Source organism: Carlito syrichta, unplaced genomic scaffold (assembly GCF_000164805.1).
Source record: "Carlito syrichta isolate Samal-C Ts95f unplaced genomic scaffold, Tarsius_syrichta-2.0.1 Scaffold315185, whole genome shotgun sequence".
Taxonomy (NCBI): Eukaryota; Metazoa; Chordata; class Mammalia; order Primates; family Tarsiidae; genus Carlito; species Carlito syrichta.
The window spans coordinates 296,054-309,346 of record NW_007259281.1 but is presented as its reverse complement, the minus strand read 5'-3'; the positions used below and the strand labels follow the sequence as shown (position 1 = coordinate 309,346).

Below are 13,293 nucleotides of genomic sequence, written 5' to 3'. Positions count from 1 at the left end.
TGGGAGCAGCTTGGGGTGGTCATATTTTTTTTCTCCTTCTTTCTTTTTTTTTTTTTTTAGTTGGAGTCTCACTCTGTCGCCCAGGCTGGAGTGCAGGGGCACATTCACGGTCACCGCAGTCTCCGCCCGCTGGGCTCAGGCAATTCTTCCTCTTCAGCCTTCCAAGTAGCTGGAACCACAGGCGAGCGCCACCACCACGTCTGTCTAATTTTTTGATGTACTGTAGAGATGAGGTCTCGCCAAGTTGCCCAGGCTGGTCTCAAACCTCTGGGCTCAGGCAGTCCTCTCACCTAGGCTTCCCAAAAGTGCTGGAATCACAAGCATGAGCTACCATGCCTGGCCCTCAAATTAAAAAAAAAAAAGAAAAGAGGCAGTTATGACCTTATAGAATGATGTAGGCTTTTTTTTTTTTAAGTCTACACAATTTAATTAGTCTAAAAAAAGTTGCTTCCTGGTAGTCTTAGCTGCCTTTACAGTGTATGTTTATGGTTTTATGTGCTGCATTTTTCACTTAACATTATGGGGTAAACATTTTTCTTTATGGTTATACCGTCTTTATAATAATCCTTTTAAAATGTACGTAACTAGCCGGGCATGGTGGTGTGCATCTGTAGTTCCAGCTCCTTGGAAGGCAGAGGCGGAAGGATCGCCTGAGCCCAGCAGGTCCAGGCTGTGGTGGCCATGAGCGGGCCCCTGCACTCCAGCCTGGGTGACAAGAGTGAGACTCTGACTCAAAAATAAATAAAAAAAATTAAAATGTATGTAACATTTCATTGAGCCGGTTGGATGGCAAGATTTTGCAGCAGAAAATATGGTAACTTCTGCAGATTTGGAAGAGCAGTGGATTGTCTGACCGGTGTCTTTTTTTTTTTTTTTTTTTTTTGAGTTGGAGTCTCACTCTGTCACCCAGACTGGAGTGCAGTGGCCGCTCCCAGCCACCGCAGCCTCGACCCGCTGGGCTCTGGCAATCCTTCCGCCTCAGCCTTCCAAGTAGCTGGAACTATAGACGCGCACTACCACACCTGGCTAATTTTTGATTTATTGTAGGGATGAGGTCTCACCAAGTTGCCCAGGTGGGTCTCGAACCCGCGGGCTCAGGCAATCCACTCACCTCAGCCTCCCAAGGCGCGGGATTACAGGCTGAGTCACCAAGCCCGGCTTGACTGGTGTCTTAGGCAGGAACCATGGTCTTTGCCTCTGCCGCCGCTGCAACCCCCGTCCCTTCCATCGTAGGGGGACTTCTGTGAGGGTGGGACCTCTGTGCTTCCGACCTTAGACAGGTGGTGTCTGCCACCAGTCCCCCTCTCTGTTGAGGGTGTGCTCCGAAAACGAACTGAGTGATGTTGTTACCCTCGGCTGTTGCTCTTCAGGTCCAGCTCATCCAATGTGGTCACTGGCATTCCTGGAGCAAGGGCCCCTCTCAGCTCCTGTGACAGCTCTTGAGGTGATTCAATAGCAAATGCTCAGTAAATATTTGTTGGTGACAAATACACATTTGCCAGCCTCTGGTGACTTTACCTGGCCAGCAAAATCGTTGCTTGAATGTGTCACCCATCTTTGAGGCAAGCCTGAGAGAGTGTCCCAGGCAGACCTTTGTGTGGGTTCTCAAGGTAGCAGAAGGTGGGCAACCGGCAGAGAAGAGACCTCGGGGGATTGCCGCATCCTTTAAGAAGACTCTGTCCCTGCTTATAAAACAATCATTGTGACGAGGAAAGGGATCTCCCCACCACAGAGGGGGAACGGATTATGAGATTTTTGACTGCGGTGTTTAAATGAGCCAGATGTAGGAAAGAAGCCAGTTTGCTTATCTTTAAAAGAAGAGAGCGAATCTTTATCTGTTCGTGCAAGACACTGAGATAATTATGAAGAAGATGATAGAACATCCGAGGCTTTCTTTAATAATATGATATGGGGGAAATGGGCAGAAGGATAGATAAGATTGACCACAGATTGTTGGAAGCTGGGTGGTGATTAAGAGTTCGCTTTAATATTCTGTCCCCTTCTGAGCATGTTAAGACATTTTTCACAATTAGGAAAAGTAGAACAAGAGGGTCGCACCAAGTTTGGACTGGAAAGGTGATCTTCAAAGCATGGTTTAGGCTAGAACGCGCTCTCAGTTCAGTTTTGGGACTGCAGTGCCATCTAGTGTTGATCGTGAACACCCAACAGAAAGACAGCATTGCTGGCGTTCCCCACCTGGCGCCAGCTGGCTTGGGCTGGGGTCCTTCTGTGAACTCCTGGCCGCTCTAGTTGCTTCACGGGAGGTCCTGGGTGGAAGGGTTGGGCTGACAGGTCGTGGACACTGGCTGCGGAGGTGGTGATGATAGTGTTGAGGACGGTGGTCCCGGTGGGAGCAGGCCATGGGCGGAGTCGCTGTGTCATGTGCCGCTCTGAAGGCAAGTGACCTTGGTGGAGGGCTGTCGTGTGACCCAGGTATAAAAATAGCCTGTCCTGTGACGGCTGTGCTCGGCTCCCTGGCCTGAGCAAACAGCCCCTCACACCTGCATGTTGTTTACTTGGTGCGGATACACAGCTACCTGTTTGCAGGTGCAGATGACTGTTTGTGTACCCAGAGTTGGGGGAGGGCCCCCCACCTTCCTTTCTCTGCCCCACATTCCCTTAGAGCAGGGAGCTGGGCCTCAGAACTAGCAGAACGGGCGACCCTGAGCCTCAGGGCTGGATCTTGATGGTCAGAGAGCTTGCAGCCCCTTGCCCCAATCAGCGTCCCCTGTCCCTGGAGAGGAATCTACCCTTATCTCTGGCAGCAGGACAGGAGTGATCTGGAGGCCAAGGGAGATGTGTTTAGGGACAGAAAATTCGAATATCACGAGGTCTCACTATGTTGCCTACGCTGGTCTCAAACTCCTTGGGCTCAAGTTATCCTCCCTCCTCGGCCTCCCAAAGTGCTGGGATGACAGTTGTGAGCCATCACACCTGGCCAGAAATTCTGCTTTTACAAGCATGTCCTGATGCATGACCTTTAGAAATGCGCAGGTTGACGTTTTAATGTTTTTTTGTTTTTTGTTTTTTTTGAGTTGGAGTCTCACTCTGTCGCCCAGACTGGAGTGCAAGTGGCCGCTGCCGGCCACGCAGCCTCGACCTGCCGGGCTCCGGCGATCCTTCCGCCTCAGCCTTCCGAGTAGCTGGAATTACAGGCGTGCGCTACCACGCCTGGCTAATTTTTTTGATTTTATTGTAGAGATGAGGTCTCGCTGCCCAGGCGGGTCTCGGACCTGCGGGCTCAGGCAATCCACTCACCTCAGCCTCCCAAAGGCGCGGGATTACAGGCTGAGCCACCGAGCCCAGCAGGTTGATGTTTAAAACAAGCAGTCTTTACCAAAAAAGTCCAAAACTGGATAAAGATTAAGTAATAGTTGAATGATAATAGTTAAATGGTGGCACATTTATCTGATGGAATATGATGCAATGCTTAAATGAGTTTGTAAAGAATTTCTCATGTGGGAAGATGCTTTGGTATTAAACAGAACAAAAATGGCTCAAAATTATTCGGCTTGACCTCAAGGAGGCAAGAATATGTCAACAAATAAGTGCTGCAAAGGATATAATAGGACAAAATGCCCACACTGGTGATGATCTGTATCTTCTTTACATGTTTCGGTACTTTCTAATTTTCCCAAAGTAGATATTTATTATATTTCTATTAAAAGAGAAACGTGATCTTTCTTTTGAAAGGTGAAAAAAGAGAGAAAGAGGGTCCGAGTGGCCCTCAGTGTTGGGTGAGGGTCCCACAGCTGGAGCCTCCAGATGAGAGATCGAGACTGAAGTCTCAGTGTTCCCCCTCCAGCCAGCGTCCTGCTGTGCCTGGGGTGAGGTGGGGGGTCCACGTCCCACCTGGAGCCGCTGCGCGGGGGGCGGAGTTTGGATGAGGAAAGACCAGGGCGGCCTCAGGTCATCCTTCCCTCCTTCCAAAGAAGGGGCATTATTTCTGCAGTGTCTCGATTCCCAAGGTCGCCGGGTGTGAGCACAAACGGCACGGTCTGTCTTTCCTCACGCGTGTCTTCCGCCTGGCAGATATGTTCGACGACTTCTCGGAAGGCAGGGAGTGCGTCAACTGCGGGGCCATGTCCACCCCGCTCTGGAGAAGGGACGGGACGGGCCACTACCTGTGCAACGCCTGCGGCCTCTACCACAAGATGAACGGCATCAACCGGCCACTCATCAAGCCCCAGCGGCGGCTGGTGAGTGCCTGCCCACAGCCCACGCCCCGTGCCCCGCGCCCCGCCGCCTGGGGCCGCGCGCTCGCCTGCCCAGTGGTGGGGCGCTCAACTCAGCAGGAAAACCCTCTGGCTTTGAACTTTGGAGTCCGGGGGCTGGGCGAGTGGGAGGGCGGGAGGGGGCACCTGGTGATCCCCACCACGTCAGAGCTAGCTGGGGCTGCGAGGACACTGCAGACCCTCTGGCCGAGCCTCTGGAATCGGCAGAAGTGGAAGGCGAGGCTCCGGAAACCCAAGGACCTGGCCCATGGTCGCACAGGCAGGGAGTCTCTCAGAATCCAGGCACCTGGCTCCCGGCCCGGCGGCCTCAAGAACGTCTCCTGTGTCCACAGGGACCTGTGAGGAAGGTTGGCCCAGAGACTGGTCTTTAACCTGTTTTCAGCTGGTCACTGGATAAAGCCCAAAGTCCAGGAAGGTCAAGCAGTTTGGGTTGAGCTTCTGGCCAGGGAAGAGTTTGCGGCTGGGACCGGGACCCAGATTTGGAGCTCTCCCGGCTTCAATTCTTTTTAAATGTGACTTGATTTTGGTCCATACCAACTAGCTTTCGTGTGTACTAGGAAGGGAGGAACAGGGGGCATAAACCTTGGCGCTGCTCTTTCTTTTGGCTTTTATTTTGTTTCGGAGCAGAGTCTCATTGTGTTGCCTGGGCTGGGCTCAGACTCCAGGCCTCAAGCGACCTTCCTGCCTCTGCCTCCCAGAGTGCTGGGATTCCAAGTGTGAGTCACCAAACCCGGCTTTCCTTTCTTGAGCTCCCAAGCCAGTCTTTCATACCCTTTGGCTCCAATAACTCCTTCCCCACCGCCTTCCCCACCAGGAGCCCACGTCAGTTCCACTTTGGGGAGAACCTTTCCTGCCCGTGGTGCCCAGCGTTTGCTGGGTTGTTCCTCTGACAGGGCATGACAGGTAGGACCCGCCATCAGGGCTTTCTTCCGTGCCCGAAGCCACTCTCCTTCTCGGGAAGCAGACGTTTGGTTCTCTCCTGGGAGCTGCGAGAGAGTGAAGTGCGTCCTGGGTCTGGCACCTCCCAGGGCCCACCCTGCCACCCACTGGGGAGGCCCGGCTGCGGGCACGCGAGGCCAGACGCAAAGAGTCTGTTTCCTGTCTTGCAGTCTGCCTCCCGCCGAGTGGGCCTCTCCTGCGCCAACTGCCAGACCACTACCACCACGCTGTGGCGCCGTAACGCCGAGGGCGAACCCGTGTGCAACGCCTGCGGCCTCTACATGAAGCTCCACGGGGTGAGTGCCTCCTGCCCACCCCGCCCCTGCCCGCACCGTGCCCACGCAGACGGACACCCCTTCGTCTCCGTCTCTCAGTTCTCATCGCCTTCTTCCCTCCAGACTGGAATTCCTTTTCCTTCTTCTTTTTTTGAGACGGGGTCATTCTGTCACCAGGCTGGCACAGTCATGGTTCACTACAGCCTCACCCTCCTGGGATCAAGTGGTCCTGCTGCCTCAGCCTCCTGAGTAGCTGGGATGACAGGCATGTACTGCCACGCCCGACTGCTTTTTCTGTTTTTTGTAGAGACGGAGTCTCGCTTTGCGGCCCAGGTTGGTTTCGAACTCCAGGTCTCAAGTGATCCTCTTGCCTCAGCCTCCCCAAGTGCTGGCATGACAGTCATGACTCTCTACACCAGTGGCATTTTTTCCTTCTTCACAGAAATACTTAGATTCAGAAGGGAATCGTAACTTTGCCGATCTCTTCTGTTTTTAACATTGTACAAAGTTAATTCCTGTCGTTCGTACGTATGTGTCGATGTGTGCTTAGTCTGTAGGAATAGCATAATATATAACAAAGGCGGCACTTCGATCCAGTGGGTAAAGGGTAGCTTGTTTAAAAATAGTGTATTGGCTAGGCTTGGTGATTCAGCCTGTCATCCCAGCACTTTGGGAGGCCGAGGCGAGTGGATGGCCTGAACCCACGGGTTCAAGACAAACCCTGTGGGGAACTTGGCGAGACCTCGTCTCTACAATAAATAAAAAAATGAGCTGGGTGTGGTAGAGTGCGCCTGTAGTTTCAGCTTCTTGGAAGGCTGAGGCAGAGGGATCGCCAGACCCAGCAGGTTGAGGCTGGGATGGCCACGAGTGTGCCACTGCGTTGCAGCCTGGGTGACAGTGTGAGACTCCAACTCAAAAAAAAAAGAAGAACGTATTGATATAATTGGCTATTCATCTGGAAAACAAAAACAACTCATGACCTTCATCTCCTATCTTAGACAAAAACAAACGTAGGTGAATTAAAGATCATAAACATAAAACATCTTTGAAATAAAATGAAATTTTAAAACTGGACAATAAAAATGCTATAATGAAAACCAGAAAACAAGTTAAATACAATAAAAGTTCTAGAAGAAAATATGAGGACAAGTCTTGCTTGGGGATGGCAGACTTCTTAAACAAGTTTTAAAACTCTTAAGCCACAAATGAAAAGTTAGATATATTTTATTGTGTAAACATGATAGTGACTGGAAAACGACACTAAGGAAAGTGAAAACCAAACCTAGCAAGCATGGTGGTTCATGTCTGCAATACCAGCACTTTGGGAGGCTGAGGTGGGACACTTGAGCCCAGGAGTTCAAGACCAGCCTGGCAACATAGCAAGACCTTGTATCTACAAAAAGTCAAAAAATTAAACAGGTGTGGTGGCATGCACCTGTCGTCCCAGCTACTCAGGAGGCTGAGGCGGAAGGATTGCCTGGACTCAGGAGGTCAAGGCTTCAGTGAACTGTGACCGTGACACTGCACTCCAGCCTGGGTGACAGTGAGATCCCGACTCAAAAAGCAAACAAACAAAAAGAAGGGCGGAGGCGAGGGAGGGGGTGGATGGCTTGAAGACATTCAAATAAAAAAAATAAAGGGAAAGGAAGCATGTGACTGGCTGCAGAGTCACGGGCAGATGGTGGGCAGAGATGGGAATGCCATCTCATCTACTCACGGCTGAGTAGGAGGCAAGCTCAAGTTCACGTATGCGGGTACATTTTTCTCTTAATCATGCCAAGCTCAAGTCTCTGAAGCAGTTACTGCTTTTCTTTCCTTATCTGCAGGCGTGGCCTTCATGAATCCCCAGGGTAGACAAGCATGGAATAGACCAGGGCTAAGAGACCAGACGTGAGCATGGCACGAGATCTAAATCTGCAGGAAAGAGACGTGTGGTCCTGCTCCCTGGGGCTGGCGTAGGCATCTGTAGATGGCTCAAGGCACGCCTCCCAGCATTCCTGCTTGAGGCAGATGTGGTCACAGTGTTGTCCAGGGCCCCTTTGTCTCAGGAGCCCGCCACAGGGTGGTCTCTCCAGCATAATCTCTCGCTGTTCCCACCTCCCATGGAGACAGCACCAGACCCAGGGTGGTATAGGGCTGCTCTACGTAGTGACTTCATGTCCCAGCTCACCAGGACTGTCCCTCCTGGTGCCTACTTTCCTGGTATAACTATTGCTAGCATCTCTCTCTCTCTCTTTTTGAGTTGGTGTCTCACTCCATCGCCCAGACTAGAGTACAGTGGCATGCTCCCAGCCACTGCAGCCTCAACCTCCTGGGCTCCGGTGATCCTTCCATCTCAGCCTTCCAAGTAGCCGGAATTACAGACACGCACTATCATGCCCAGCTAGTTTTTTATTTATTGTAGAGATGATGTTGCCCAGGTGGGTCTCGAACCCACGGGCTCAGGCAATCCACTCGCCTCGGCCTCCCAAAGTGCTGGGATTACAGGCTGAGCCACCGAGCCCAGCCGGCTAGCATCTCTATGTTTTCACAGTGTCCAGGTATGGCTGGGAAAGACTTTTGCACATACTGTTCCTGCTGCCTTGAAATGCCTGTCCCTGTCTACTCAACCTCTGAGAGCTTAGGCATCACCCCCACAGTGAAGCCTTCCTCTTTACCTTCGTGTTCCCTCCTCTGCACCCCCCAGACCAGGACAAAGTTTAGTGTTTTGTCCCTGTTTTCTCACATTACCTAACAGACTCTGGTTATCTCTCCTCTTTGTCTTTCTCACTCACCTGTGAGTTTCTGGAGGGAGGAACTGTCTTTAGTTCTCTGCTCCTCCAAGCTGTAGTAAGATACTCACCACATAACAGAGATGCTTGCACATCTTTAAAAATAGAATGGATTTTTCTCTCTCAGCAGAAGCTCCAGGGGTCTGTGCCCCCAGTCTCAGCCCCAAGGCTTTGTGGAGGGGTCGCTTAGATGCGCCTTCTTGTAGTGCATGTGTGTGTATTTCAATACGGTGGCAGATTATATGCAAACAGAAGACCATATGTATACGTGTACATGTTGACTTGTGACCCTCCAGGTCCCCAGGCCTCTTGCAATGCGGAAAGAGGGGATTCAAACCAGAAAACGGAAGCCCAAGAACCTCAATAAATCGAAGACACCAGCAGGTGAGCAAAAGATCTGTCTGTAAGAACACGAATAAGTCAGTAGCCCGCGGAGTGCGTGAGAACCGTGTCTTTGGGTTAGGCAAGCCAGCCAGGCTGCCGAGGTGGAAGGACAAGACCCTCCCCCCATCCCTGGCTTTTCAGGACAGAATGAATAACCCAGCAGAAAAAGAAACTTTGCCATGGAATGTGCTGGGAGCTCTCAGAGCAGGCTCGACTCAAGTTGTGACCCGGTCTTTGTCATGGTGGTCCAGACGAGGTCCAGCTGGTCCAGCTGGTCCAGACGAGGGCCTGAAGGAAAGCGGAATGTGACTCAGTCCCTTCGCCTTTGGTGCGGTGGCCACCCAAAAATCTCAGTTCCCTTCGAGTCTCTTGGCTAATTGGGGTCTGGGGGGATCGGGTCCCATTCATCTTGTTCCTAACAGATTGATCTGTAAGCCAAGGTATGCGTAACATCATGTAGTGCTTAGTGCTTTAGAAAGCCCCTTCCTAACTGTTATCGCAAGGAAATTTACAAGCCCCCACCCCATGAAAACCAATTTATTATCTTCATTTTACTAACGAGCAAACTGAGGGCTCGAGGAAGGCAAGGATTTAACCAGATTCATACGCTGTTCATGGGCAGATTGGGCATTAAGACCCAAGATTTTTCGCTTTGGGGGTCAACATTCTGTTCCGTATACCACTCTGCCTTCTTAATTTCTAGATTAAGAAAAAGGGCTGCTCAGGCGTTTGGGGCTGCAGTGAGCTATGATTGTGCGGTTGAGTGCAGTGAGCCATTGTATTCCCACCCGGGCAACACAGGCCTGCCTCTGTGAAAAGTTAAAATAAAATAAAACTTCAAGAAGAATGGTGGCTGCCAAAGTCCTCTACCAAGGACCCTCCTTACTCAGTGCTGCTACCACATTAAAGATCTGGCGGGTCAACGCAACAGTCGCAGAGGAAGTCAGTCGGCTGATCTGATGGAAAGCTTGTCTTCTAACCCAAGACATGACCAAGTCAGATAAGCCGCCCCTTTCGTCTGTCCAGAGCATGATCGGAGTTCTGCTTCTCTAGATCCATCCACCGCTCAGCCCTTCCGGCAAGCATAATTCCTACTGGATTGCTCAGTGTCTCACAGCCATGGTCTTCCATCTCCTGCCGCTTCCCCACTGCAGAGGGCACGGCGGGCCCAGGGTAACCCATTTCCTCTCACGCAGCAGTCTCAGAGCAGGCTCTTGGTTCAGGTGTGCAGCCCCGACCCCGAACTCCAAATCCAGGAAACCGGATTGGCAGCAAAGCCTGATCTGACAGACATGAGGCTATTTGTAGTCTCTCTTTATCCCACTGAGTGTGAAAGTTATATGTTTTACTGTAGGGATATTCATGCATTTGATTGTAGGGTGTTGTCCCACACCCCGCTGGACATGTTCTATAATATACATGTTTGTGTTAAAAACAATTTTCAGCCACAGGCTGGGCGTGGTGGCTTAGCACTTTGGACAGCTGAGTGGGAGGATTGCTTGAGCCCAGCAGTTCAAAACCAGCCTGGGCAACACAGCAAGACTCTGTCTTTACAAAAAATTTGAAATTTAGTCGGGCATGGCGGTGCGTGCCTGTAATAGTCCCAGCCACTCGGGCGGCTGAGGCGGAAGGGGTCGCTTGAGCCCAGGTAGTCAAGGCTGTGGTGAGCGGTGATGGTGCCGCTGCACTCCAGCCTGGGTGACAGTGAGACCCTGACTCGGAAAATGCATACGTACGCACACGTTGTTCACAAACGAAAACGATGTAATAAAAATGCGAAACTAGCCGGGCTCGTGGCTCAGCCTGTCATCCCGTGCCTTTGGGAGGCTGAGGCGAATGGATTGCCTGAGCCCGTGAGTTCGAGACCCACCTGGGCGGCGAGACCTCATCTCTACAATAAATGAAAAAATCAGCCGGGCATGGGAGCGCGTGCCTGTAATTCCGGCTACTCGGAAGGCTGAGGCAGAAGGATCGCCGGAGCCCAGCGGGTCGAGGCTGCGGTGGCCGGGAGCGGCCACTGCACTCCGGTCTGGGTGACCGAGTGGGACTCCAACTCAAAAAAGAAAAAATGTGAAACGTAAAATTTGGGGTGGGGCGCATGCCTGTCATCCCAGCACCCTGGGAGGCCAAGGTGGGAGGCTCACTGGAAACCAGGAACTGAAGACCAGCTTGGTGAGACACCATTAAACACAAAAGTCAATCTTAAAAGTCTCCCGAAAGTTCTGAATCCTGAAGCCCCAGTGGGCTCAAGGGTTTCGGAGGGCAGGTACAAGCCCATCATTTGGCGGGCCTTTGCCCTCCGCCGGCGAGAACCCCGCTTCTCTCCTAGCCGAGGCAGAGAAAGCCCTTCATACAGACCTAACCCGGCTGTCCTGAGGGCCGCTGTCTGTTTGTTGCTGCCTGGTCTGAGTGTCCTGGCTTTGTCTTGCCCAGGTCCTTCGGGCAGCGAGAGCCTTCCTCCCACCAGCAGCGCTTCCAGCAACGCCACCGGCAGCGGCGGCAGTGAAGAGATGCGCCCCATCAAGACAGAGCCGGGCCTGTCGTCTCACTACGGGCACAGCAACTCCATGTCCCAGGTACTCGCCGAGGGCGGGGGGGCAGGGCATTGGACAGAAACTGCAGCAGCCCTGGAGGACACGAGTGCCCAGCTGCCCCTGGGCCAGAAAACCCCGCTTTCTGGCCACTTTGTGTCCTCGGGGCCCTGGTCCGGGCAAGGGCCCTCGGCACGGGGCTGTATTTCCACACACCGTCTCAAGCTTTGGGATGTGGACACGCGGCTGGCCCGCTCAGATGTCAGCGTCTCCTCCGCGTCAGAACCTTTGGAGACCAGGAAAAGGGGAGTCTAGGGCTGGACACAGATGGTGGGGAGAGAGAACACGCCACCACAGGTTGAATCAGACGCTTGTGTCAGGGTGAGGGGAGGTGAGGGTCAACTGGAGAGAAAGAGTGGGAGGGGGCTCCTGAGGAAGGCCTGTCTCCTAGATTCGGGGAGTCAGATCTTGGCCCTGAAGGATTTTAGCAGGAGGTGCACAGAGGAGCCCACTGGCATAAGCAAAGGCCTCGAAATTGCAGGGGGCAGGGAGGGCAGGCCGGGGCCTGGCAAGGAGGTCACAGGCAGGATGCCACGTTCACGCGGCCCAGCTCTGCGTGTGTCAGAAGATACCTGGCATCGGCCCCAGTGTCCTCTTGTGTACGACATGATGACGTCCCTGGGTTCCTACTTCCCCGTCCCCTCCCCTCTGTAGTCTCCTCTCCCGGGATCAAGATGCTCCACGCTTCATCTCAGTCTTCCTTTGCCTGTCTGTGGTCTCTTATCTGCACGTAGCTGAGAGAGGCCGTGTCCTAACGCGTTTTTCGTTCTCTGGGAGAGCCTTGTCCCGCAGAAGCAGGAGTGCCAGGTGCTCCTTCTGGGCAGGGAGGATGGCGTCTCTGTTTGGAAGTGGAGATGTGGGCCGGGCTCGGTGGCTCAGCCTGTCGTCCCAGCACTTTGGGAGGCCGAGGCGAGTGGATTGCCTGAGCCTGCGGGTTCGAGACCAGCCCCGGCAACTTGGGAGACCTCGTCTCTAAAATGAATTAAAAATTAGCCGGGTGCGGTAGCTCGCACCTGTAATTCCAGCTCCTTGGAAGGCTGAGGCGGAAGGGTCACTGGAGCCTTGCAGGTCGACGCTGGGGTGGCCGTGAGCGAGCCACTGCACTCCAGCCTGGGCGGCGGAGTGAGGCTCCGACTCAAACAAACAAACAAAAAAACAGAAAGTGGAGATGTGATGGTGACAGGGTTGTAGAACAGGTCTCCTGGCATAGCCAGAGCCTTCTGAGAAACCGCAGTATCCTTGAGCCTACTGGCTGCTGCGCTCAGAAGCAGCTGATGAATCACCCGGGCCCTCTGCGTCCAGTTCACAGGGTTGGGGCTGAACTGAAGTGGTGGTGGCGATTGGTCCTTGGTCCCCTGCCCTGCCCTGCCCCTTCCTGGGGTTGGCGCCGTCCGGGGACTCCGTGGGGCGGAGTGCTCCTCCCCAGCCCAGGCCTCCTGAACCCTCAGGAGCAGCTCCCTGGGCATCATCCCACACTTTCTGCCTTTCAGACGTTCTCCGTCAGCGCGATGTCTGGCCACGGGCCCTCCATCCACCCGGTGCTCTCGGCCCTGAAGCTCTCTCCACAAGGCTACACGTCTCCCGGGAGCCAGTCTTCACAGGCCACCTCCAAGCAGGACTCTTGGAACAGCCTAGTCCTGGCCGACAGTCATGGGGACATCATCACTGCGTAACCGCCCCTCTTCCCCCATCACATTCCCACGCGGACCTGGGACTCAGAGGACAGCAGAGGCGGAAGCTCTGGGCCCCCGGGGCCGGCCTCCACTGCCTGGGAATGACTCCCGAAGAACCGCTGGGAAGAAACTTGAATTGGCGATCTGTTCAGGGGAAGTGGGTGCTGGGTTTCCTCGGGTGCCTTTTCAAAGTGGGGGGACCAGGGGGAGCCCCGATGCTGACACAGGAGAGGCCAGCCTTCACCACGAGCACGCTTCGTCCCTCCCGTGAGTTGGAGACTGCTTTCCCAAGGTGCCTTCCTTCTGCCTGTCCGTCGCTGTGGCGGTGGCTGTTCCACCGTGTCCCTGGTGCTGGGCATCTGAGAGCAGGCGGAGGGGGCAGGGCCTCGAGAGAGGGCATCCACTTGGCACGCACCTGAATGGGC

At 53.6% G+C, this 13,293-nt stretch overlaps 1 protein-coding gene across 1 annotated transcript; it reads left to right on the top strand.

Moving 5' to 3' along the window:
- Positions 1-3,908: 3,908 nt before the first annotated feature.
- On the top strand, positions 3,909-13,081 carry GATA4 (GATA binding protein 4). Its single transcript, XM_008072457.1, has 6 exons — positions 3,909-3,925; positions 4,031-4,199; positions 5,345-5,470; positions 8,517-8,604; positions 11,038-11,180; positions 12,686-13,081. The coding sequence occupies exons 2-6, from the start codon at positions 4,035-4,037 to the stop codon at positions 12,866-12,868; spliced, it is 705 nt and encodes a 234-aa protein (XP_008070648.1). The 5' UTR covers positions 3,909-3,925; positions 4,031-4,034; the 3' UTR covers positions 12,869-13,081.
- Positions 13,082-13,293: the final 212 nt, after the last annotated feature.

Bases quoted from the DNA above. Each gene is read 5' to 3' on its own strand.
- GATA4 (XM_008072457.1), top strand. From the start codon at position 4,035: ATGTTCGACGACTTCTCGGAAGGCAGGGAGTGCGTCAACTGCGGGGCC. The intron at 4,200-5,344 runs GTGAGTGCCTGC...CCTGTCTTGCAG, and splicing joins TCAAGCCCCAGCGGCGGCTG to TCTGCCTCCCGCCGAGTGGG. The intron at 11,181-12,685 runs GTACTCGCCGAG...TCTGCCTTTCAG, and splicing joins ACAGCAACTCCATGTCCCAG to ACGTTCTCCGTCAGCGCGAT.